Source organism: Eleutherodactylus coqui, chromosome 13 (genome assembly GCF_035609145.1).
Source record: "Eleutherodactylus coqui strain aEleCoq1 chromosome 13, aEleCoq1.hap1, whole genome shotgun sequence".
In the NCBI taxonomy this organism is placed as follows: Eukaryota; Metazoa; Chordata; class Amphibia; order Anura; family Eleutherodactylidae; genus Eleutherodactylus; species Eleutherodactylus coqui.
The window spans coordinates 58281177-58308264 of record NC_089849.1 but is presented as its reverse complement, the minus strand read 5'-3'; the positions used below and the strand labels follow the sequence as shown (position 1 = coordinate 58308264).

Here is a 27088-nt window from a genome sequence, read left to right as displayed (position 1 = left end):
AATGAGCAACAGACGAAAAGTGACCCGTTCGTCGTTGGCTAGTGTTTAAACTGAACCATTATCGTTCGCCTTCACTTGTTTGAACATTTTTTTTTACTTTAATCGTTCCGCCTTGAATCGTTGCGCCTGAAAACAGCATTACGGACTGATGTTCGCGGTTGCTGAAGCGCGCACCTCTCTGTAGAGTTTATTAGTCATTAAAAGACTAATAATTGCCTGTTCACACCGGACGATCATTTAATCAACCAGCAGCTATCTCTTTTTTCTCTAGGCACACTCAAACAAAATGACTCTTGGCGTTCTGTGCTCCTGGCAGCTGTGTAGTAAGGCTACTCTCACACGACCTTCAAACAGCGTGCAGAGCTGCGTTTTCGTGTGAGTTTTTAAATAGTAAAAACGCCGGCTAGCTAGTGAAAGGTGTCTCAATTTTTGTTTTCCCACCCGTGGGCATAGCAACATGTGTAAAAATAAAAATGCGTAAAACGTAGTATTAGGGCTCGTTCACAGGGGCGTATTGTCACCTCGTATTACGCACGTGTGTGTCCCGCGGTGAATGGAGTCAGTGAATGTCTACAGACTTTTATTGTTGCATGCACACCTGCGTGTGGACACTTCGTATCAATACGCAAGGGAAATAAATGGCAGCATGAGCCCTACAAGCAGTATGAGCAACGTATGATACGCAGTCCATACGCATTTTTATTTATTTTTTAAAGGCACACAGCGTATGTCGGTATGCGAGTGGTACCCGGCCATTCGCAGTGCACTCGCAGCTCCTACATGGTCTTTGCCAGCTCCTGCCTGCAGAGTGTATGTGGGAGACACTGCGGGTGTACCCACAGCTTTTTATGCATACACCCTTGTGAATGAGCCCTTAAGTGTGCAATTGTGTATTTACTGCGTTTTTTACGCACTCCATTCATTTCAATGGACGATGTATGCAGCACTAAACCTCCATGTATTTCAATGGGGCCTCATGTAGCATGTTCTATTTTCTGCATTTTAACATGTATATCCCTCACAAATCACCTATTTAAATGGGGTGCTTAAAAAAAAAAACCAAAAAAAAAACCCCACTGTCAATACGCAATTGCATGGATAATACTGCGTTTTACTGTATATTTTATGCAGGTCGCTATGCCACCCGGAGGGGGAAAAAGTTGCCGTCGGCTTGCTTGTTTGCATTTTTGCGACACAAAAATACGCTGTAAATCGCATGCTAATGCGCATAAAAATGCAGCTCTGCAGGCAGTAAAACACTGCGCCAAAAAAATGCAGCATTTTTACATACGGACATGTGATTTTGGCAGAATCTGGCTCTCGTAGCAATGGCGTCCGCACTTATCTGCTCCGTCGCCGTCTTTTCTGTACTGCGGAAGGACCCAATGGGCTCACTGTCGCACATGCGCAGTAGAGATTTTTTTTTCCTTTTCAAATTTTTTTTTTTTTACCCTGCACTGTTACTAGATGACGACGTGGAATCTGCGGCCGGTCCGCAATGTTCATTGCGGATGGGCCGCGAGTTGGGCGGCTTTCATTGACTTCAATAACCGTAAAGTTATTTCTAGGACATCTTTTCTAGGTGTCTAAGAAATATCTGATATATATCGCCAAATTGTATTTTCTTCACCACTTCCAGCAAGAGGTGCACAGAGGCTGTGCCATACCACAAGAACTGCTAAAGGTAGTCCCTGTGCCTGCTGTATAACACACCAGTCAGTGGAAGAGCCGCAGCAAGATCTTGTAAGATGCTGAGATTTGTGACAACATATATTCGCTGTGGGCATCAGTGTGGTTTGATGCTGTAGTCAAGATTCAGGAAATGCAAACATTAAAGATTCTGTATTTGCACACCATCCTGTGGTATACATAAGACTACATGTGAATCGGTTTACTATTTACTTATGTAGTAGTTAGACATTTATTCAAGTTGGGTAGCAAATGTGAGTCTCTTACAAGAAGTGGCAACACATTTATGCACATCCATTGCTGGAATTGGCATAAGCAGCTCTTAAGAAATGTACCAAATGACATCAACTAACGCTCTCATAGTTATATTCATATCAAAGTCCTTAAGATCTTCTTTTACAAGTTTAAAAACATAAATAAATTCTGTTCAGCCATAGCGGTTTCATAAAAAGTTGGGGTAAACCACCCAGCTTTTCTTGACTCCAGGAAAGTAAACTTGACAGAAGACATTATAAAAACTAATTACAATCAGAAGATATGGAAGGAAATCTGCTATTTACTTAAAGGGGGTAGGGCTACACTTTTGACCACAGCACACGTTGTTCAAAAAGATTGCTACGTTGCGCCCTAATGTAAATGAATCTGGTAGCGTTGTGATTCGCAAATGGCTGGGACTACAGGGCCATTTACACGCAAAGATAATCTTTCAAATGATTGAACGTTTTAGCAATCTTTTTGCATAAAGTGTTAATGGACACTAATGGCCATTAACATGTTATCTTCATTTGCATGTAAAAGGACCTCCAGGAGCTGTTTGTAGAGCCCAGCATGTGCAAACAGCTGCATTGTTCACGTTAGGGCTGCCGGCTGAATACAATGTAATGTCCCGACTCCCGCAGAGAACACAGCATGCGGTCTGTTGAGAGATCCTTTATCCAAGTTCACCTTAAAATTATCATTCAGACGAGAGGGTGCATGATTAGCATTCGTTTTTGGTCATTTGAACGAATTTTGAGCGATAATTGTTACATAAATGGGCCTTTATGCTTACTGTAACTTGTGAGTCACAATGAGACTGCATTGATTTACATTAGGATGCAATTGTAGTAAGGCCATAGTGCAATCTTTGGCCATGCGACTTGTATTGCTGCCAAAGTCGCTGTGTACCTTTTTTAACATTATGGCAAAATATGCCCTAAATGTCTGTTGGATGGGAACTTTGCATCTATTTCTTCCCTATCCTGTCTGAAGTGGCTGTTCTACACTGTTTCCATAGGTCCCATTCACTTCTACGGGAGTTACAGAAATGGTACAGGGCGGCCACTTCAGCTGTTTCTGTAATCCTGGCCACTGGTAGCGCCGGTAGTCCCACTGTCTTTCTGGATATAAATATAGGTTACAGTTCTAAACTCGCATCAATTAGATATTTCTGTGCAATGATAACCGTATTGAAACATGACTGTGTATGCAAATGACTGTAATTGATAAGTAATATTACTGCCTCTGGGGTCATGTATTCATTAGTTATGCTGGCCTAGTGTACCACCGTGACAATAGTTTTCATTGTCCGTCCTCTTCTGTTATTACACCACACCTTGTACTATTTCCGTAATCCTGTGCAAATGCTTCTTCAGCACACATGGCCCAAATACAAAAGCGGCATTAGATTCACTTTGTGGACATGAGTCACGGTAGGGGAATGTGCTGGGAGAAGATACTGCAGTTATCGGATATGCTGGAATGAGCAGGACAGTAGTAGCGGGCTGTTAACGCTCCTCCGATACATTGTTCTTGGGCTCCACTAGAAGGACATGTTTGGTGATATAAAAGTATACTGTGGTCTGATGAACATCCGTGTCCTTGTAGCGTGTGCTTTCAGAGAATTCGGACTACTTGCAGCATAGAATACTGTAGAATGGCTATCAAGTGCTTTCTTTTGTTCCCTACACACTGTAGTGGAGCGACACCTCATGAGGCTTTTTATTGTAAGGAAGCTAAAGTTACATTTTGAGTTAAAAACAGAAACTTTTTTTTTCTCTGTCCAGTTAGGCTCTTGTTCGGCCCTTCCATTGCGGATCAGGTGTAAAATCACAGGTAAAATGCACAGCTTGCTGCTCTGCTTCAGCTGGTAAAAGTCCTTTGGCATGTAGTGATTGATCCAGGGATTAGTCTGATTGCCATTAGGGAGTCGGGAAGGAATTTTTCCCCCAAAAGGGCTAATTGGCTTCTGCTCTTGGGGTTTTTGCCTTCCTCTGGATCAACAACACAGGAGGATAACAGGCTGAACTAGATGGGCATTGTCTTCATTCAGCCTTACGAACTATGTTACTATGTAAACCTGACGGACCCCTAATAACTGCCACGAACAGTGCTCAATAGACCCCATAATAGTTGAGTTGTGGGTTTATCCTTCTGTTGTCATTGTTCGGCTCCTATGGCTTGAGGTACCTTTTACATAAGCGCCTATCAGCCATCCCACGAACTATCGCTCCAATGCTTCACACAGGAACAAAAGGCGTTCTGTGAATGGAGACTGAGCAGGCCGGAAATCGTTCCAGCCCGCCCACATCCAATTACCATGAACAGGCAGTCATTTATAGTTGAACGACTGCCTGTCTACACAAGCTGATTGGGTTTTAGTTGTGCTAAAAACTAAGTGACTCTGACAAGTGAGTGATTTCTCGCTCAGTGCCATGTCGGCGGCTGCGTGTACATAGGATGATTGCCCAAATTTGCGTTTTTCAGTTTTAATCACCCCATTAAAAAGGTACCTTAAGGCCTCTTTCACACCAGCTACAAAATTGCCAGATTTTGTAGCAATGCGACATCACTACAAAACGCATGGATGTGCAGCTCATGGTTTCCAATGTTTTTTTTCTCTCCTCAGTACAGTTTCCTACTACCCAAATTATTTGATTATAGCTATAGAACAGATTTCACATCAGTGTTATGACATTCCCATGATAAAAACTGAATAGGAAAACCGAATGACAGCCTGGGTGAAATCTATCCTATGACAGAAACAAATGGCACTCAGTGGACCCCATTGACCACAATAGAGTCCGTCAGGCTGTTCTCTTGCCGCGTGGCATCATTTTTCCTGAACAAATCAGCACAGCGTTCTGCACTGGTTTGTCTGGGATTTTGTTCTGGATTTGCACTGGAGGCTCCAATGTTGATGTGAACAGAGCTTTAGATTCAGTTGATCTCCTACTTCAAGAATCTTGAATTTTGGGGGGTCCACATGATATGGAGCAGCTGTAACTAGATTATTGCTGGAACTGAGCGGTGTCTTCATCCAGACCTTTCTCTTAATGTATCAATTTCACTGTTTTCTAGAACATCTAGTAGGGAATTTCTGCAGTTGATGTGGTGGACAGAGCTCCGATGACACCACAGGACTGACAATTAGGTTGTCATGTGCCAGAGAAGGCATCTAAAACCCCAGTACAATCTAAACTCTTGACCATAACCTCGGCAAAGATGGAACTTGTGAAATAGATTATATAGTTATTCTTTTCATAGTCTTTAAATTGATACAGATACTTCTGAATTTGGGCATTAAATGCATAAACTTCCTATTCTTGATTGTTGTATAGGCAGTATATTTGACTTTTATGAATAAGCAAACTTTTTCTCCTTTGTTCCATGCTTCCCCTTGGAAACGGCATTACTGCGTTTTGAATGGGTGTTTTGTTTTTCTTTTTGTCGGTTATTAGACCAATTTGGTTTTGTATTTGCCTCAGTCAGTGGATCTCAACATTTCTAGGTGCTTGCTTGTCAATTTTCTGTGTTTCCTACTATGAGCCATTTTGGTCTGCATAATAGCGGACTGTATCAGTCATATTCCCACCATAGTAAGTTATGGTATGATCTGTGGGGGTCCACCGATCCTCAAAATGAAGGACCCTACACTGCAACTCTCCCAGCAATGTACTGTTCCATTAATGAAGCAGTGTTGGACCTCCGTGCAGTGCAGATTGCTGAGACTGCAATCTCGGGACTGTGTGGATCCTGACAATAAGTGAACTCCTATGCTCCGGTTCTAAGCCACCAAAGGAACTTCTACATGTGTGTTTGTGACTGCTCTATTTATCAGCTTTACTCTTCTTCAAGCTTTGTATTTTATGTTAAGTTTTACTCAAAAACTATGGTCTTCCTTCTTTTCCAGATGGCTCAGTGTGTCACCAAGGTCCAGTTGTCCATTTCTTGCTCAGATCTCTTGGATAAGGATATTGGGTCCAAATCAGATCCATTATGTGTCGTTCTCCAAAGCATTGGTGATGGAAAATGGTCAGAGGTACAATGTAACATTTTTCATTATAATGTCTTACAATGCATGTGTGGAAAGATTTGGGCCAGAAAAGCCTCTACAATAACTCTAACCCCGTGGGTTTAATAGGAGCTACTAAACTGACCCCTAGAATGCAGAACAATATAACTTTGCAAATCGTATAGAAGACCGGTTTTACACAAGCGTATTACGGATGCATCCCTGCGTCTGTAATATGGATGAGTGTCCTGGCCCGACCACAGGTATCCTGAGCCTTATAGATGCCTATGATGCTGGGCTGTCAGGCCGGGACACTTGTGTGAAACTGGCCCAAGGGCTCCTTCACACGGGCTATTTTGCACCTGGTTGCTTGTGCAAACTGCATCTATTAAAACCCATTGATTTCAATGGGTTCCCTCACATGGATTGTTTTTGCACATGAAGTTCGGTCACTCGAAAAAATACGCAACATGCTCTATTATGTGCATTTGCACAACGGAGGCCCCATAGGAGTCTATGGAGTTCGCAACAAACGAAATCGCACACGGAACTGTGTGATTTTTTTGCGGTGTTAATTGAGAACTCCGAGGAATAAGTCGTCTTGCCCGCCTACTAAGACAGCGGGCCCTGTCTGTCCCAACATGGTGTGGTTATGTCTGTGCCTATATGAAAAGGTCCGGCAGTGCAAAAAAGTACAGAAAAGGAGCGTGGTTATGCTCGCGAGAGGATGTTATAGCGCTGCATTCGGAGCACAATTGTGTCACGCTCATGTGAAGGAGCCGTAAAGGAGAATAAAGGTGCTTTGGGGTCAAGTCACGTAATCTTCTTGATACTGATTCTATAAGAGGAATTGTTGAAGAAAGAAAATTGCCATTGTAGGAAACTTTTATTTCCTTCCCAGTCAATGAATGGGGGATTTATGAGGACAGACTTTTGCCAAAACTGACCAGCCCGCTGTAGTAATATAACAGAAGACACACTCACCTTCCTTGTTCCCCTGGTCTTCACTTCCAGGTGCAGGTAGCTGGTGATGACCTCCAGCGCCATGTGACTGCTGCAGCGATCAGTGCCTTCCTTCAGCCAGTGATGAGCTGCAGTGATCACATAACAGGGGGTCATGTCATCTGCACCCGCCTCCCGAATGTGTAGATTACTGGGGACTGAGGGTAGTGGATCGGCAACAGCAAGGAAGTTGAATGTCGTCTTCTATATTACTAGAGCAGGCTAGGCCAGTTTGGGCAAAAAAACGTTTGTCCCCAGATAAAACCTTTCTGGTGCTTTCAGACAGACGGAATTATTCTAGATTCCACCTGTAGATTTTGATGCAGAATTGAAATTGCTCGGATCAGCAGGCAATTTAAAATCTGCAATGAGACTTTGTGGGTTTCAGTGTGCAAATTGTCAGTGGCAGTATAAGCTGCAGATTTTGGTGTGGAATGTGGAATAAGACCGCCCGTGTGAAAGCACCCTTTAAGAGTTATCTCATAAAGGCCTTTTTTTTTTTCATTGATTTAGTTGACAATTTTTATTGTTGACTATAGCTCAGTCCACCTATATATTTCAGCTACTGCACAGGAAGTGAAGCGTTACCCATTCAAATGAATGGCTGACCATGTATTACATGGATAGACTGTCTGCTAAAGCGAGAGCTGCTTTTACATAATGTGTCTCCATGCTGGCTCACAGTGGGTGTCCTACATGTTGGTCCATGTCCCCTATACCCTTAGTGCTACTTGATGCTTGTTTGGGTAAGCGCTACAGATGGAGCCTCGCAAAGCAGCCAAAACCCACACTGGCTTTAACCACAAATCAGTGTAGCTTTCAAATCATGATGACCATGTGGTGGTTGTGCAGGTAAAATGGCAGTAGTATTCATAAAATACACCATTTTGAAGTAAAACTGCATGCTGGCGAGGCAGCTGCCACTTGCCATTCCCTTTGGAGACCATTCTTGCACATTCCTGACTTAACAATTACGTTGCTGCTAAATGTTTCCAGTTTTCTCTGCTTGTTCAGTGTCTGTACAGAATAGTATTTGCACAATGGGAGGAATTCATAAAAACGTTTACACCAGAATTCTGGCATTAGGTTGGCAATATTTTAGCGCAAATTTTTTTTGTGCTTTTTATGCTGCCCCCTGAGAAAAGTGGGCATGGCTTAGTGGGAGGAGGTGGGGCAACCTGTCGCCTGTCAAATTCGCTCTAATTTGTCATGCATCAGAAACTGGTGTAAATTTATGGTGCAAATCTATAGAAGGTTTAGCCTGCCGTAGAGTTCAGCAAGTGGTGCACTACCAGCCTGAGATCTAAGAAGTCTTCTGCCTCTTATTATAGTTCACGCATCTTGGTCGATCACTTATTTAGGACCGGCGCGCCATCCTAGATAAATGTTCCCCATGTGTCTTGGGGGACATTGCAAATTGCGTTTTTATAGATGTTCGGTTGAGCAAAGATATAATTTATGTTTTAGATAAACTGTAAAATTATGTTCAAAGGGAAATCCATTATTTTATGCTTCAGGGTTATATTTTATCCAGAACTTTAAAGTCCTACAAAGCTCTTGTATTGCAGGAATCTTGCTACAAATCTTCTTGGCTGGCTTAAAAAGTAGTAAATGTTGTTTTCTATTTTCTCTCTAGTTGTCTCGAACAGAGAGGGTGAAGAACTGTCAGAGTCCGGAGTTCTCCACAAAACCTGTCATTGATTATTACTTCGAGAAAGTACAAAACATAAAGTTTGGTGTTTATGACATTGACAACAAGTCTGTGGACCTGAATGATGATGATTATCTTGGAGGGTTTGAGTGCACACTTGGTCAGGTATGAAGTTCTATGTAACCTTACAATGATTTGACACCCCCACCGCTAATCTTCACCTACTCCATTTCCATAGACCGACCTTGAAAGTTTTAATTGCATACTGCTTTCAAATCACATTGGCTCTTATCACAAGATGGACTTGAGCTAGGGCTACACAGGTGACACGGCCAAAGATCGCAGTGTAGCCCTGAATCTCACAATTTAAGGCTTTATTCAAACGAGCGTATATCGGGCATGTTTTCACAGACAGACGATATACGCTACTATCTGAGCCATTGGTTTCCAATGCATTCGTTCACACGGGCAAATTTACGACGTGTAAAAACATTGTGCCGTAAAAAATGGAATATACGTGACCGAAATACGGGCAAGCTATTATACGGTGGGTAAAAAGATAGTTCTGGTTTCATCTTTTGACCGATACACAACGACGGCCCCCATAGGCTCCTATGAAAGCTGTAAAAAAAAAAAAGGGGCAGGGGAAGGCATTTTTGCAGCGTCCAACACTGCCTCTATGTAGGCATTTAAAGTCATTCCGAGGATTTATGCTGAGCGTTGGCTTTCCGGGTTCCGGTTTTTTTTTAATTTTTTTTTCAGTGGTCCTGGTCGGCTGAGGATCACAGGGATGTATGCTTCATGACAGTTATAGTATAGCTAATAGGTACACAATGCAATAAACAGCACTATGTGCCCATGACGTAAGGAATGATTTTTTTCCCACTGGCAGTAAACATAGGGTACTGTTAAATTACTGCAAGCAGAGATCATAGACTTGTAAAGTTGGAAGGGACCTCCAGGGTCATCGGGTCCAACCCCCTGCTCAGTGCAGGATTCACTAAATCATCCCAGATAGATATTTTTCCAGCCTTTGAACAATTCTATTGAAGGAGAACTCACCACCTCCTGTGGTAACCTGTTCCACTCATTGATCACCCTCACTGTCAAAGTTTTTTTTCTAATATCTAATCTGTGTCTCCTTTCTTTCAGTTTCATCCCATTGCTTCTAGTCTTTCCTTTTACAAATGAGGATAAGGCTGATCCCTCTGCAGTGTGACAGCCCTTCAGATATTTGTAGACCGCTATTAAGTCTCCTCTCGTTCTTCTTTTTTGCAAGCTAAGCAAAGAATAATCTCTTCTAAAAACTTTAGACTAGATTTTTCTTAAATCTTGACCTTCCACTCTCCATCTCCAGGATTTTTCCCAAGCTGCAACCTGCCCCCCTTCCTCCCACTGCATCCCCCTACATCTCACACAAGCTAATACACTTCATATCTGTATAGATATTGGCTGGTGACTGCTCATACTGCTTTATGCATCGTACCCAATTTATATAAGAGATGGATGGACAGTAGTACAGAACAAGCCCTTGCACCTCTTGTGTCACCCCTGTTTCTTCATAGGACCCTCACTCTATTGTTCACATTGTCTGTTGGCTTAATATTTTATTTTGTCCATGTTCCCATTGATTTGTAAAGTGTTGTGGAATGTGTTGGTGCTACATAAATTACTATGTAACATGTTCTTGTAATGTACTTTTAGATTGTGTCCAATCGCAAACTGAAAGGGTTACTGGAGCTGAAAAAGGGAAAGCCTGCTGGGAAAGGAACAATAACTGTAAGTAGTTTAGGCATTTGTACTTGCAAATCTGTTTTAATGTAACCACAGATAATGGATGGTGAGCCGAGTCTTTTATGTGCTTTTGAATGCAGCTTTTAATGCGGCTGTTGGCTTGTCTCCCAGTGGTGGGGGTCATCAGACTCTTATCTTACTGGGCCTCCTGGCAGCTTAATAATTGCTAGAGGAACACTACAGTTAAACACTAAAATACTCCATTAGGGAGCATTCATATGTAGTGGATTTTGGTGCAGATTTCACCCTTTCATTTCAATTCTAATTGAAGGGATGAAATCTGCTGCAGATCTGTACGAAAGCATGCAACAAAATCCAAAACGAATCGTCTGCAACCAGCGTTTCAAACCTCTTGTTGCAATACATTGTGAGGCTCGATTTCAGTTCTTGCTGTTGGTATGATTAGTTGATACAAGAATATATCTGCATACTACTAGAAATGTGTTTCGGGGTTCTTTTGTGTTATAATTTGAAATTTCCCCTCTTACTAGATCATTGCTGAAGAAATCAAGGACACTCGAGTTGCAAATCTTGAAGTAGAAGCTAGGAATCTAGATAAAAAGGTATCTATCTAATCCTCCTTATGAACTGAGATGATAATAAGCTGATTTGAATTGAAGCAGATGGCCCTACTGATTCCAGTGCCACACGTGGTGTCTACTATAATCAGTAGAAGGAAAATAATACACTTGGATGTTCAAATGAATTTTGTACAGATACTCAGTTAAAGGGGTTGTGCAAGTTGAGGAGAATTTTTTTTCTCTCTCCGTGTCGTGTTCTAGAATAACGAGGTGCTATACAATTGCCTATTTAGATGCGCCATCATTCTGAGCTTTCCTTCCAGGCTTTGCTTACCTGGCCGCAGTGGTGATGTGGCCTTGTACACAACTGGCCTCTGCAGCCAATCACTGGCTTCAGGTCTAATGCCATAAACCACTAAATTATCTGAAATGGTCATGTATGTATATATGGCCACACCATAACTACAGCATGTTAGCAAAGTGAGGTGGGGAAGACTGGAATGATGGCTCTGTGGTGAAATGTGAGGGTCCTTAACCTAATATTAGAAGTAGCCTCTTCTCATTTTTATTTGATCTATGTGAGATCTTTTCCCAAAAGGTGACCGCTATTTGTAGGGAATCTAATTCAGAACCCCTCTGGCTGTATCCATGTTTCAGTATCTAATGACGAGATACAAGCTAGGGTCCGTTTTTTCAAAAATACTAAACCTCCACTGTTTTCACACACATTTTAATGTTTCCATTACGTGGACTACCACATTTCTCACAATAATGCTACTACAGAGTTGGCTTCCTGGTCCATTTTATACATTACAAAACTTGGAAATTGGCATGCTAACATTTTTGTTCTTTGATTTTTTTTTTTTTTTTTTATTTAAAAATATTTGCATTCTTTTTAACTTTTTTGCTTTGTTGACCCGCTATAGGATTTTCTTGGCAAGTCTGATCCATTCCTGGAGTTCTTTAGGCAAGGAGATGATGGATCCTGGCAGTTGGCTTACAGATCAGAGGTACAGTAATGTGTCCGCTCTCCCTTTCTACCATTCTGTTTCTTCATACAGACCCTCATGTACATTAAATATCTGCATTTATACAGATACATTATGCAATTGTCTCATGATAATGGCAACTGCCCATGTGTATCACTTTGGAACCCCTTTCCAAGAGTAAGTGTTCTGGCATACTTAAGTCACTTATGCAATGACATTATTTGCCATTCATCTAAATAGCCACCAAGTAATATGTTTTCTGACTAAAATGCCATGCCTATCCTTGCAATCTCAGCAGTAGAACCCTTTCCAATCAGCTCTTTATTTTGGGGTGGAAAACGCATTGGGGATTCCTTGGAATTACTCAAGACCAACACATGATATAGTAGAAGTAAAAAAAATCTATCCTTGCACTACTAGTACAGTGAAGGACCAAATACTAAAAAAATGTTGAAAAGTTATGACTTACTTCACTGAGGGGGATTAGACTACAGCCAACTCCCCCTCAAGTCCAGGTTTGCCAGAAAGTGGAGAAGGAGGATCATGTCACAAGTCTTCATCCAACAGATTTATTTGGCAATACACGGCAGTTTACATATACATATAGTACATGCACTGGCTATAATGGAAACTCGTTTCGGGGCGTACTATGCCCCTTTTTTAAGCCTTACACAAGGGGATAATTTATTCACATTTCTAGCACTGTGTTCCTGATAATTTGTCTCATTTAGATGACGTACTGGGCTCCGTGGGGTCAGCTAGCGGTGTGGGACGCTATGCATTCCATTTGCGATCCACTTTCTAAACCAGTGTCATCCCCCGTCCAACATTTAAGATTTCTCTGCATAGCTCCGATGTCTGAGGAGGGATGACACGTTTCTAATACTATGCAGGACAGTCCTCTGTAACAAACCTATGCAGAACAGCCTCCGACATCGGAGAGCTGGCCTGCATACTGTTAGACACATAGGTCGTCCCTCTTCCCAAAATAAATAGGAACTGAGAAGTGTGTGGGTAGCAGGGAAATTGAATTGCAAAGGATTAATGGAGATGCCAGGAGCGATACCTCTGATCACCCGAATAGCTCTGAATAGGCGTTTTGTCTGTAACTGGAAATTATCAGACAAAAGAAAACAAATTTTTCCTGTCCACCCCCCCCCCCCCACCTCTATGCTGAAATCTGCTAATCTCATCGTTCTTGGTATGCAGAATGATCCTATTATAGTTTTTGCTGCCAAATTATCCATGAATTATGTTTTACTCCAATGTACTTAAACATATATTTGCTATAGGTTATCAAGAACAATCTCAATCCCTGCTGGAAGAAGTTCAGTGTTTCCCTGCAAAGCTTATGTGGCGGGGACTTGAGCAAGCCCATCAAGGTAAGTACTAGCCATACTTGGTACTATTTGGGCATTTCACCAAGAGTTATTTGTCAGGGTGGAACATTTGGAGGGAAGGGGACTGTCGCATAAGGCTAGTTTCACATGGCCAAGAGCTCAGGAACATGGTGTGTACCCGCGGGTGCGAGGTGTTTTTGTATCAAACGCCTCCCATCACTTCAGTACAATTTCCTCGGCAGTGTGAAGGGGCCTAAGGGCTGCATTCAGAATGGAAAATCCAAAAAATGGGACCCATAGTTCTCAGGCAATGAAGCATTATTAGGAAACAATGCTAGACTTCAAAACTCTCCAGAAGCAGGTTAGAGAGGAAAATCAGTCTGGTTACCAATAATAGAGTTCAGCACTTAGGCATTAAATGCACTGAAAATTCAGACATTTGCGCACCAAAAGTCCCTATAGAAGTCAATGGGGATGAGTACATGCATGTGCAATACACCAGGAGATGCATGCAACTCTGTAATTGCTCAGGACAAAGAACATATCTGGAACTCATTAGACAAATTGGCCATTCAGCATAGCCTAATATTTTTTTTCATGCGCCCTGCAAATATGCATACGCTCACCCTAATAGGGGATCTGTCAGTGTGGCTACTCTGATGGCTTGGTTTTCTGCCCTTGTTTTTTCTCTGTCAACCCACCTTCACTGAGAGACCACCCACTGAGACATGGGGCCCATTCACATCTGCAACGAGGCTCTGTTAGGGCTTTCTGTCTCTCTGTTCTGTTTTTTTGAACAGAGCAATGGAGTTAAAATAAAAATAAACTTGCCCTCATTTTTCCCCATTAATCTCTATGGGTTTAAAGAAAACAAAAACTGAGCAGATAACTTAGCCTGCAGCGCTATTTGTTCAGTCAACACAGAAGCAGAACCTAATAGTAGCTGGAAGCTTTCTATTTACGTTCCTTTTTAAATTTTGTTTTTTCGAACACCCATTGAAATCAATGGATAAAAACAGAACAGAGACTGAAAGCCTTAATGGAAACCTAACATAGATGTGAATGGGCCCCAAGACTGCAGTTTCTAAACATGGTGATACGTAGAGGCTGCAGTAAACAAATGGTGCAGAATTTTTAATTAAACCCTATTTCATAAATGATTGTTAGTCTTAAATACATGCAATCAGGTGGAAAAAAGTGTCCGCCAAAGGTGTTTATAGCATTTAGTGAAATTTGGCAACTCTGCTCAAAGAATAATTAGGGCTAATTCACCTTTAATATGGAGCCATGCATTTTTGCACAGGCTCCTTTTGTGTTCTGTTTACAGAAGAATTCATCCAATACCTCTGTAGATATGGAATCTGTCAGAGTACTCTTCTGTATGACTCAATATGAAAACTTGAACATATGGAAATACACCAAATACTTCATGCACTTCTATGGAGGCTCCATAGAAAGCAAAGTCATAGTACTGTATAGTTTTGTTCATCGGGCCAAAATAAAGTTTAACTTGATGTGTGTAATTGCTGTAGACTGAATACTTTGCTTTTTAACTTAAGGATTGTGCAGGTTAAAATTTAAAGGGGTTCTTCAGGTCTAAAATAAATAAAAAAAATAGGTAGTCCTCCAATTTTGTTTTTCCTTAGAGCTTGAAAACCCCTTTAAAGAAAAAAAAATAAGAAAATGAGTGCTGAGGTTCACTAATGTGTTTTAATGTCAGGTCTCAGTTAGCGATCATGATGACAGCTCCAGCTCTGATCTGATAGGAGAATTCGAGTGCATCACATCCAAGCTGCTGGGAGCTCAGGAGCAAGCGGTGAGCCCGATAACCTCTTCTCACTGCGTACCTTTCTTCCTCTAGGTGCACTGTTCTGATTATGATAGCGATGGCTCTCATGACTTAATAGGGATATTTGAGACTAACTTGTCTCAGCTACAGAAAGCAGGAGGAGGTTCGCCGGTGAGCTGTTAAATATTTTTTCTCCTAATTTAATCTTTGCTGCAGGGCCACTGGGCAGTCTAATTACTGCTTTAATTCTTAAATCTTCACTTAATCATGCAAATACGTGACTATCTCTGATTTTATGGTGCTGGTTTAGCATTTGCGTAAACTCAATAAATGCATCTTGTTATTTAGCTTACTAGAGCTCATTGGAATCCCATTTTTGTGTAGGTGGAATTCGAATGTATTAATCCCCAGAAGAAGCAGAAGAAGAAGGGTTATAAGAACTCTGGGGTTGTGCGGGTCAAGTCGTGCAAAGTAAGTTAATTTTATCTGTTCAACTGAGGAGATCTGTGGTGTCCGTTGTATCCTCAAAAATGTGCTCCGTAGTACCTGGTATTCTACACTGAGGAGGAGTGTACTATATTGGACATTACATAAGTGTAAACATACCAGATGGAATATTTCAGGATGGCAAGATATGGCATAGTGATTTTTTTTTTTTGTGCAATTCCACTTTAACCTCCTATTTTCCCTTTTTAGATAGATGTAGAGTATTCCTTCCTGGATTATGTGATGGGCGGTTGCCAGATCAACTTCACAGTAAGTAAAGTCACACATATAATCGGTTTTAAAATGTAACTAAGTGTTTTAAAAACCTTTTGTCATAGTGACATGTCAAAAGTTTTGTAGAGTTAGGCAATGGCAGCAACAGCGGTGTATCAGAGTATAAAATACGAAACTTTATTGCTCCATGTTAAAAAGAACAGGCAACGTTTCAACCTTGCGGTCTTTCTCTAGGCTTGAGAAACGGCACCTCTTGTGTCCTTGGGTATTATCATGCCTTATTGGTGTATAGTTCCATATGTGCCACCCCCAATATCCTTTAGTGGTTTGTTGATCGTTCTTTGTTTATGTTTCAGATGTGTGTTTTTGTTTTCTCTCTTTTTAGGTAGGAGTTGATTTCACTGGCTCCAATGGGGATCCCAAGTCCCCGGACTCCTTACACTACATCAGCCCAAATGGTGTCAACGAATATCTTACCGCAATATGGTGCGTGGGTAACGTGGTTCAGGACTACGACACGTAAGATTCTTCCCTGCTGCTTATGATTCACTTATGTCTGCCTTGTGTCCTTACAAGAGATTTACACCCAAAATGTATTAGGCAAAAAAAAAAATCTTTTATATAGTTATGGCTTGGAAAAAAATGCAATGCAGTGATAGATAAACAAACCAATAGAAAAAAAAACATCTCAAAGGGATTCAAAGCTCTGTTCCCAATTATATTATATGTAAGGGTAGGGTACACCGACTCAAAATCACAGTTGGTGGAAAGTTATTGACTGCCAGTAAGCTGGCTGTAGTTGTGGCGCTTTTAGACAGAGTGAGAAATCGTTCACCCAAGTGAATGAGCAAACTATGTCAAAGTTCGCTCATTCAGTTTAAACACAGATAAATTACTTTTATTAGTTTTTTTTTTTTTTTTTTTTTTTACAGGCTCCTTCAGTTTACTGTATAAGTGAATGAGAACGACTGAACAATCTGTATTTATACTGAATGATTAGCGAATGAGCCAACAATGATTTTCATGTTTGCATGAGCGAATGAATCATTGTTCGATGATTGGTTGTGTTTAGGCAGAACGATTATCGCATAAATTCGAATGATCCAGCAATTTTCATTTTTTGACAATTGTTCCTTGTTAAATCTCCTTTAGGGCTTATTTAGACGACCGTATATCAGCTCTGTTTTCACGCTGAGCCGATATACGGTGTCTTTGTCTGCAGGAAGGGGGGAGGATGGAAGAGTCAGGAGCAGAAACTGAGCTCCCGCCCCTTGCCACTATTTGCAATAGGAGGGGACGAGACGGGGTGGAGCTAAGTCCCGGCGCTTAGCTCCACCCCCGCCCCTCCCATTACAAATAGTGGTGAGGGGCGGGAGCTCAGTTCCTGCTCCTGGCTCTTCCATCCTCCCTCCCCTTCCCGCAGACAAGGACACCGTATATCGGCTCGGCGTGAAAACCGAGCCGATAGAAGGTTGTCTAAATAAGCCCTTAGCAAGCTACTTATTTAAAGGCTCTGTTTCAAATAACACATCTGGACTCCAAAGAAAATGGAGGGATCCTGGACTTAACCCCTTAGTCACAGGGCCTATTTTGGTCCTAAGGACGTGACTATGTTTGAGGGATTTTTATCTCCTCCTTTCAAAAGCCTATAACTTATTTTCATACAAGGCCTTGTTTTTTGCATGGGTTGGTTTTTCCACTATTGTACAAAAAACTTTGGGAATTTTTTTTTTTTGCATTGCTGCATTCAAAGTCCCAAAACTTTTTCATTTTTCAATCGACTAGGTTCTGTGAGAACTTTTTTTTCTTTTTTTCGTTGTGTGATGAGCTGCAGTTTTTATTAGTGCCACTTTAGGGTACATATGGCTTTTTTGATCACTTCTATTGCATTTTTTGGGGATGCTAAGTGAACAAAAAAAAAAAACTCTTGCTCCTACTTACTTTTTTCTGTGCAGGACAAAAAAAAAAAAAAAAATGTGTAATTTATTGTACAAGTTGTGGGGATGCGACAATGCCAAACGTGGGTTTTTCATTTTTCAAAATGTACTTTATGTCCCTCCTGCACCTCCCACGCTCCTTTTTTGTTTATGCTTATGTCATGACTCTTGGTTAGATTAGAAGTAAATCACTCTTTAAAAGTTAATTTAATGGCCAAGTACACAAATTTTTCCAGTTTATGGTTAAGAAGGCAGGCCATGGCCACATTTTAACACCTGCAGGTTGTTTGTGTCTTTTTATATTCTTGATATTGGGCTTTATAGATGATTATGCATGAGTTATAATCCCTTTCTGATTTTTCTGCTAGTGTCTCTCTATTTTTGTACGTGAACTAGTTTTGTGTGATATTAAACGCTGTTGTAATATTTTCTATTTAGAGACAAACAGTTCCCAGCTTTTGGGTTTGGAGCCCAGGTCCCACCAAACTGGCAGGTACGAGGCTTTAGTTGCTTACTAGAGATGAGCGAGCATACTCGCTAAGGGCAATTACTCGATCGAGCATTGCTCTTAGCGAGTACATGCCGACTCGGAAGAAAAGGTTCGGCTGCCGGCGGCGGGGAAGAGCGGGGAGGAACGGAGGGGAGATCTCTGTCTCCCCTTCTCCCCCCCTCCCCTCCCCCCTGCTCACTGCCGCAACTCACCTCCCACCTCTTAATGTAATTTCCATCATTTGCAGATCAGAGGTGACTAGAGATGAGCGAGCATACTCGCTAAGGGCAATTACTCGATCGAGCATTGTCCTTAGCGAGTACCTGCCTGCTCGGAAGAAGAGGTTCGGCTGCTGGCAGCGGCGGGGAAGCGGGGAGGAACGGAGGGGAGATCTCTCTCTCCCCCCTGCAACTCGCCTCTCACCCGCACCAGCAGTCGAACCTTTTCTTCCGAGCAGGGAGGTACTCGCTAAGGACAATGCTCGATCGAGTAATTGTCCTTAGCGAGTATGCTCGCTCATCTCTATTGCTTACTCCATTCTTTATAATACTGTACTCGAGATTGTATTTATCTGTTTTGCATGGCATTGTTCCAATGAAAAGGTGTTCTGACATTTTATATCTTATGGAATATTAAAGGGAATCCGTCAGCTCAAACCTGCTGTCCAAACTGCGGGCAGCGTGTTATAGAGCAGGAGGAGCTGAACAGACTGATATATGGTTTTATGGGGAAAAATTCAATGTAACTTGTGTTTTTATTCATTTACATCTCTGTACATTCTAAACTGAACAGTCCAATGGGCGGTCCTATCAGTGACGGACAGCTGTGTATGACTGTACATACAGGGTAGCTGTCAATCACTGATAGGACCACCATTGGACTGTTCAGCTGAAACTAAATAGAGGTTTAAATGAATAAAATAATAATACTGAATCTTTCTCCATAAAACTATATATCAATCTGCTCGGCTCCTCCTGCTCTATAACACGATGCCTGCAGTATGGACAACCTGTTCTAGCTGACAGAGTCCCTTCTAAGACCCCCTATTACATAGGGCAACCGAGCAGGTCAGGCATGTGTCCTTTCTCCATTAAAGTCTGTACAGATAGTCCCCTACTTGCGACTGTTCGAGTTACAAACTTCACTACATACGAACAAAATTGTCCGCGATCGGACAGGCATTCTATCAAGCCGTGCTATAGGCACTCTGCATAGGCAGCCCTTGGACCTTTTTAGAAGGACCCCCGGCTGCTGTGGCAACCTCACGGCAACCAGAGCAAGACCCCCAAACAACATGTGCCGGCTGTTACAGCCGACACCTGCCAGCAACAACTCCGATAAGCCGTGCTGCTCATCGGATCTGTTAACCCTTTAAATACTGCTGTTGATTCTAACAGCATTTAAAATGTTAACAGCTCTAATGAGCGACACGGATTATCGGAACTGTTGCAAGCGGTTGTCGGCTGTAAGAAACAGCCGGCACCTGTGTTGTATGGAGCGGGATCCACCCGTGATCCCCCTACATAGAAACATTTGTTCGGACACACGAACAAATGCACTTATGAACAGCTTCCTGGAACAGAACCTGTTTGTAAGTAGGGGACTATCTGTATGTCACAGAAACTGCCAAACTTGTTTTTTTTCCCTTACTCCCATAGACATACAACTGAATGTTCCTGTAAAATAAAAATAAAAAATTAATAATTATCTATGATTTTTTTTTTTCCCTCTGTTTCTAAACTGACTGCCTGAGTAAATGGAAATCGTTTGCTTGTTTACTTGGGCGAATGATAATTGTTCCCTGTAACAGCACCCTAAGAGAAGGCCTTAAATGCATCAAATTAAAAATGTGTGCCATCCTCTTTTTGGTGTAAAGTAGGCTAGGAAGAGGAACGTTTTTAACAAGTTGCACCATTTTAATTTACCAAAATCTGCACCACCATAAAAATTATACAACTTTTGAGAATAATGATAAACTTCCCCCATTTTATTTTATTTTTTGTGTTACTGCACACTTAAATCTTCTGTAGCAAGATACGTCCCACCATCAAGACTCCTTGATTCTTTTTGAGCTCAGTCTTAATACATTGACTCCAAGCTGTATTTAATTTTCAGGTATCTCACGAGTTTGCCTTAAACTTCGACCCCAGCAATCCTTATTGTGCAGGTAAGATGCTTGAATGTATACTCATAGGAGCACAAGCCTCTTCCAACAACACATTTTACGAGCTTAAAGTACAGATGTAGCTTATGTTTAACTTGACATTTAACAAGCTATAATAACTTAGTTTACAGCATTGTAGTACATTGTAATTATCATGATGCGCAGGTCATGTTAAGGTTTGCTACATCCGTACTTAACATTTAAAAGTTGTTTTCTAATGCCAATTTATTTTTTTTTTTTCTTATCAGGCATACAGGGCATTGTGGATGCATACCGTCAAGCTTTGCCACAGGTCCGTCTATATGGACCAACCAACTTCTCACCCATTATCAACCATGTAACCAGGTTTGCGGCTGCTGTTGCACAGCAGAAAACTGCAGCTGTGAGTATAGCTAATTAAACAACACTTGCAAAAAGTTAGTATTTTGAGAGTTTATACTTAAAATGGTTTGTTTTCAATACCTGCGCCGCTCGTCCATTCTTTGTGTCTGGTAGTGCAGCTAAATCCTATTCACTTAAATGAGGATGAGCTACAATACCATTCACAGTCAATAGATAAGGCTGGCAGGGTCTCTGGGGAAAAAATCTAAATTGCCTTTCTTTATGTACAAGTTGGAGATGAGCGAGCATAGTCGTTAAGGACAAATACTTGAGCGAGTATCGTCCTTTTCGAGTATCTGCCTGCTCGTCCGCAAAGATTCGGATACCGGTGGGGGTGAGCGGTGAGTTGCGGGAGTGAGTGGGGAGGGGAGAGAGAAAAAGATCCGCCCCCCGCCAGTACCCGAATCTTTGCGGACAAGCAGGCAGATGCTCGAAAAGGACGATACTCGCTCGAGTATTTGTCCTTAACGACTATGCTCGCTCATCTCTAGTACTAATCTATGTGTATCATATAATCCAAATGCTACCTGAAAGCCTGCTGCTTTTAATTGCTGTTGGCAGGGTGGGATGCTTCTGCAGACCCTTTTGAAGTAGTTATTGTCTATTACCAAGGACACGCAAATGTTCTATTGCTTGAATGTTTGCGGAATACCGTGGATCGTCCATGTGGGTGACTATCGTGGATTCCGCAATTCATATCCGTTCGTGTGAGACCGGCCTTTGGACACTTTCACACGGCCGAGGAAATTGCATGAGATTTGTTTGCTGCGAGACGCACAAATCTGAACCCCGTTCTTTTAAACGCGGTTATGCATATGTACGATTTCTTTTTTGGTTTTTTTTCCCCGCGACACAGGAAAAAATTGCGGCATGTCCGTGTTAAAAAAGCATGGTTTGTTTGACTGTATAATGTGTCTGTGTGAAGTCCATGAATTAAACTGGCTTGATACATGCCCCTCTGAATTGAAGTAAAATACCTTCTCTTCAGCATTAGATGTTTGGCCAAATCTAATTGTCTCCAGACTCTCAAAATGAATTTACCTTTTAAAATTATGAATAATGTAAGATTTTTCCATAGATTCTTCATTAATTTTGCTGAGTTTTTCCCCCAGCAATACTTTGTACTCTTAATCATCACTGATGGGGAGATTACAGATCTTAATGACACCAGGAATGCCATTGTTCACGCCTCTAAGCTCCCCATGTCTATCATCATCATTGGTGTGGGAAGTGCAGATTTCAAAGCCATGGAGTTCCTTGATGGAGACAACGGAGTTCTGAAATCTTCAAGCGGGGAGCCTGCTGCCAGAGACATCGTCCAGTTTGTGCCATTCAGACAATTCCAAAACGTAAGTTGAGATTTATCGTCTTAACCCCTTCCAATCCAATTTGTATCCTGGTTTTCCTAGGGGGCTTACTCTTTTTCTGCCGTTATACAATGGCGCTATCTGCTGGCTAAAGCCAGTACTGCATGAGGTCACACGCTGGATAGGCTCCGACAGCAGAGAGGCTGGCAATATACAGTAAGAGAACTCCGACAGACGTCTTCCAACATCGGAGCTGTACAGCCTTAAATGATAATGTCTTCAGATGTCAGACAGTGGATTGGAGAGGGTTAAGGCCCTCTCAAACGGAACGAGTAACAAACTTTCAATCAAGCAAAAATGAATGATAATTGTTTTGAGTAAAATCAGCGAACAATAAATTTGTTTTTCGTTCATCGCTCCTTTTGTGCTGGCATAAAAATCCTTGTTGGCTCATTCACTAATCGGTTTAAATATCGATCATTCTCATTCACCTATACAGTGAATGTGAACGATTTTGCGTTTGAACAAGCCAACAATGTATCTGCGTGCATGAACTCTGACATCACTCTCTTAAACAAGAAATCGGCAGGTCTAAATTAACCCTGAGTTCTAATATATTGGTTTATTTGCTCTTTTAGAATTTTGTAAGTGTTTAGCATCATCTTCCAACATTGTACAACCAAAACGGAAATTTAAACCATTGACATAATAATATGAGCATGCTTTTGTAGGTATGGACTTTCACAACATGATGTAGGATCAGCCTGTTGTGCCATTTTATATGGGATTCAAACGCCTACAGAACTACTGTACAACCACATGGGCCCATAATGTACCTCCTTTATCTCAATTTTATACTGGGATTTCTAATTTTGCATGTATCTGAAAAAGTTTCCCTCCTCCCCTCCATAAGAACTATTCATAATTATGGTACCAGAACTAAGCCACACTATTACAGAACCGCAATGAAGCTTATAACGTGTATACTATACCAGAATCAAGATCAGTTTACAAATGCCTAAACCTAAGCATGGTCAATAAATGTGGTTCCAGAATCAAGCTTGGTAGAATATAGTATTAGAACAAAGCTTGTTACAGAAATCTTGTATCAAAACTAAGCTCAGGATATACACAGTATCATAATTAAGTTTGGCAAATAGTGTATCATAATAAAGCATATTAAATACAGTACAAAAACTAAGGCTAGGAGACTCTTATAACCCATGTCAGTTGTATATGTACCTATGGATACACTTGACGTATGTACTGGGAGCATACATAAAATGCGTGGTGGGAATTCGGCCTCGGAGATGGAAAAAGAAAATTGGCATCCAATGACTCACGGGTGACATCTTGTTTAATTTGAGATGTCGTATTACCCATAATAGTATTTTGTTAAAGACACCCAGAGCCCTTTTTTAGAAGGGACAGATTTATGAAATACATGTATATATTAGTTCCTCTCCTACCAACAATGAAGTTAATTTTCCATGTTGTCGCCACTTTATACAAATCTGTCTCTATTTCCTCCTTCTACAGGCCCCACGTGAAGCACTTACTCAGGCTGTTCTTGCCGAGATCCCTAAACAACTGGTCTCTTATTTCAAATTTTTGGGCATGCCCCCTGTGAATCCCCCACAGCAGAAAACTGCATAGAAATACGGATAACCCCACATACATAAGGAGCTGCTACAACCAGAAGAAGTTGCCATACAGAGTCTATCACCTTCGTCTGTATTTAAAGACTCTCCTCAGAATATGATCTGTTACTCGTTTGTTCTATCTGAGGTGGCAGGACGATCTTCAAGCAGTCTGTGAACTTTCCTAATGACAATCCAACACTGAAGCGGCGGAGCTCCTGCCTTTTTTGCTTTTCTTCTGCTTTTCACAGTGTAGTATTTTTAGTAGATGCATCTCATGCTCCAGTTATTCTATAGAATAGGTGTCAGACATTCCACAGCCGCAGGAGACCAAGAAAACCTCTTCTATGCCAGTACATCTTCCAGTTTGATTCCAGGCTGTGCCATTTATGACGAGAGGACTACTTTAGCAAGTACATTCAGAAATTAACATAAAGCTTTTCTGTGTAGGAAAGGTAGGGGCATTCCTATAATCCATATGACACCAACCTCATTGGCAAGAACCACAATCCAAAAAGTATTAAAATAGGAGATTAATTTTCCAGTTAGCGGTCTGTAATAAACGCCTAAAACATGCCTGACTGGTTTATGATATCGGTTTACTAAAATCAAATAGAATATGGATACTGGACTAAACAATAAAACTCTGTAATCCTTCAGATTAGGAAAGGATTTGTTTGTACTTTGTGGTCATGCTGAGGTTTTTATGTAATATCTGAAAAATGGCCACATGATCGCCACGTGTGAACAACGGCTTGTGGCAGCATTTTCTGCTATGATACCCCTATTTAGATGGTATAATGACTGATACTTTTTGATGATCTAAAGAATATACTTGCTGTATATCTTTAATGCAATCTGAAAACATTTGTATTTAAGCATGTCCTAAGAATCCCAATATTCTGTAGTGATCATTAATGAAATGCAAATAATGGGCAATCAAAACTTTAATTCCCCTTTTGTAGATGAAATGAATGAAAAATTAGCTTTGCTTAAATCTTTGATCCTCATGCCGCTAAAAAAAAAAATAAAAAAAAAATTGTTGAACTTTTGAATATGCAGAAGTAGAAGAAAACTTCCTATGCTTGCTATGCATTGGCTTGTGCCTTTTTCCTCGCTTTCAGGTAATAGACTGCACTTTTGGGGTATGCTTTGTGCCTTTTTGCTGTCAAATGATCTCTTGAAAAAAATTTGTAACCCTTCTTGCTTTTCCTTTATAGTCATGGGACGTATATATAGTTATTGCCACTTGTTTAAATGTGTCAAATGTACCAATACTTAGTGATTTTATTATTCAAGTTCACTTAATACTGTCATCTGGCACTAGACTTATTAACTAGACTGCGAAGAATAAGGAATTTTTTTTTCAATTTTGTAGTATCCTAATATTGATTTTGTGGTATTTTTTTCATAGAATTGTTCAATAAAATATTTAAATATAACAAACTGTGTGTTGGTTTGTAGAGCATACAAGAAGAATACTACTTATGACTCTCACGTTTCTATATAAACACAATATCATGGTGTGCCGCCGCTGCTCACCTGCTTCTGGGGTTGCGGTCAGACGCCACCGCCTGTTACATGCTCCACACCACCGCCTGTTACATGCTCCACACCACCGCCTGTTACATGCTCCACACCACACCTCTGCTTCGGCTCACTTTCACTACTCTGCCTGTATGGCTCATGTGCCTTCCCACCCACTTTCTTAAAGGGACGATGCATTCTTCCTATCCTGTCCCCACCAATCACCAGCTATTTTCTGCTATATTAGACATCCTCCCCTTATTGTGAATGTTTAAGCAATTGATCTCATTAGCCATTTGTGACAAAGCCCCTGTTTATGTAATCTAGTTCTGACCCTTGCCAGATTCTGACTATCTTGACTTCTGTGTTCCCTGACCTCAACTTTTATATTCTGGATCTTAGTGCTTGCTGCCTGCCCTGACCTTCAGGCTGGATCTTGTTGCACCTTCGCTGCCAGCGCTGACTACAGCCTGTTTCTCCACTACAATTCTAGTGAGACGTTCAGGTACTGCGCCTCAGCCCAATGCATAGGCGGCAGCCACATTACCAGGGCTATCTGTGTGTAACTGCTTGTGGACCCCTCAGCAAAGACTGTATCCGACTTAAAGGGTTCAAGTGTGAAAACCAAAGTTTCCTAGGTGCTGCCACCTTAGCCCAAAGTGAAACCAGTGTGGGGCAAGGTGGATCCATATCTGCCTGCCTGACACACAGTGGTTTATCTCTTACCATGAACATTGTGTACACATCTACCAGTTCACGCAAACCTTGTTTTAGTGTCCATGTCTTGTCTTTAATGTAACTGCAAAAGGGAATCGGTTCTTCCGTTGCGCAAATAAACATGGAATTTCCACTAATATAAACTGTACATATAATTTATGTATTGCCCCCAGTTTAGATCTTGAAGAATTTATTTAACCTCTTGGTTTTTTAGGGATTTTCATCTCCACTTTTCAGAAGCTTAAACTTTTTTTTTTCTTTTCCAATCAACCGGACCATATGAGGGCTTGGTCTGTTTTTTTTTTTACGGGTCTCTTGGAAAGGCTGCATTGCCGTTATTATGTTATTGCTCCCTAAAAACTTTTTTACTCCGCAACCTACCTGTGGTTATACCTAATACGATTTTTAATCGAATGCAATGCCTATTAACACATTATATTTGGTGCAACCAAAGGGCAAGGATATCCTCCAAAATATTTTCTCTCCGCCCTTCACAGGGAGGCCTAGGCTGCCCCTAATAATGCATTATTTTACCATCTAAAAAGCTGATGGCTGGACGACTTATCCAAACATTGGATCCAGATTGAATCCAATATCGCTGGGTAATCTGAAGTGTCAAACCGATTATGGGTTTCCAGATAGATGTGGGAAATTTCTTAGTCCATCCCCCCTACAGTACCTGCAACAATGTACATCTGGAAAAAATATCCTTTCTTCAAATTATCAACATACTCCGTGATCCAATTTTTAATCTCTGATATAAACCTAGACACATGGCATACCAAAGGCATCACCAAGGTTTGAAGATTTCTTTGAAGAACTAGCCCTGAAACCCTTTACCCAACTAGTTGAATCATGTTATTTACCACACAAAGAATTCTATAAGTACCTACAGCTATGACATTTTCTCTCGTCATTTGCTCCCCTGGCCACAACCTTACTCCCTAAATGGGAGTCCTTTTTATGTAACACTGGAATTCACGCTAAAGGCATTACTAAAGCCTATATAATGTTAACATTGGAAACTTTTCCATCTACCCCCCACTTTCAAAGACCTCCAAGAATCATTCAGTGCGGACAAGTGGTCATTGGCATTTCAACTCAATCTTAAAGGTTCCTATTGTATAAACCACTAGAAAGTTTCTGTACAAATGGTA

The 27088-nt window shown here is 41.2% G+C and overlaps 1 protein-coding gene across 2 annotated transcripts in view; it reads left to right on the top strand.

Moving 5' to 3' along the window:
- Positions 1-25133, top strand: part of CPNE1 (copine 1) — a 38421-nt gene extending 13288 nt beyond the window's left edge. Inside the window, exons 2-16 of one of the 2 annotated variants that reach the window (XM_066587215.1) lie at positions 5861-5989; positions 8601-8780; positions 10320-10394; positions 10901-10972; positions 11857-11940; positions 13212-13301; positions 15121-15219; positions 15433-15519; positions 15745-15804; positions 16154-16287; positions 18144-18198; positions 20311-20362; positions 20608-20741; positions 21853-22089; positions 23587-25133. In XM_066587215.1, coding sequence (XP_066443312.1) covers positions 5861-5989; positions 8601-8780; positions 10320-10394; positions 10901-10972; positions 11857-11940; positions 13212-13301; positions 15121-15219; positions 15433-15519; positions 15745-15804; positions 16154-16287; positions 18144-18198; positions 20311-20362; positions 20608-20741; positions 21853-22089; positions 23587-23703 — 1605 coding nt within the window. In that variant the 3' untranslated portion in view covers positions 23704-25133. Of the gene's footprint in view, positions 1-5860; positions 5990-8600; positions 8781-10319; positions 10395-10900; positions 10973-11856; positions 11941-13211; positions 13302-14979; positions 15076-15120; positions 15220-15432; positions 15520-15744; positions 15805-16153; positions 16288-18143; positions 18199-20310; positions 20363-20607; positions 20742-21852; positions 22090-23586 lie in introns of both variants that reach the window. The other variant, XM_066587216.1, reaches the window with a different exon arrangement.
- The last annotated feature ends 1955 nt before the right edge of the window (positions 25134-27088 follow it).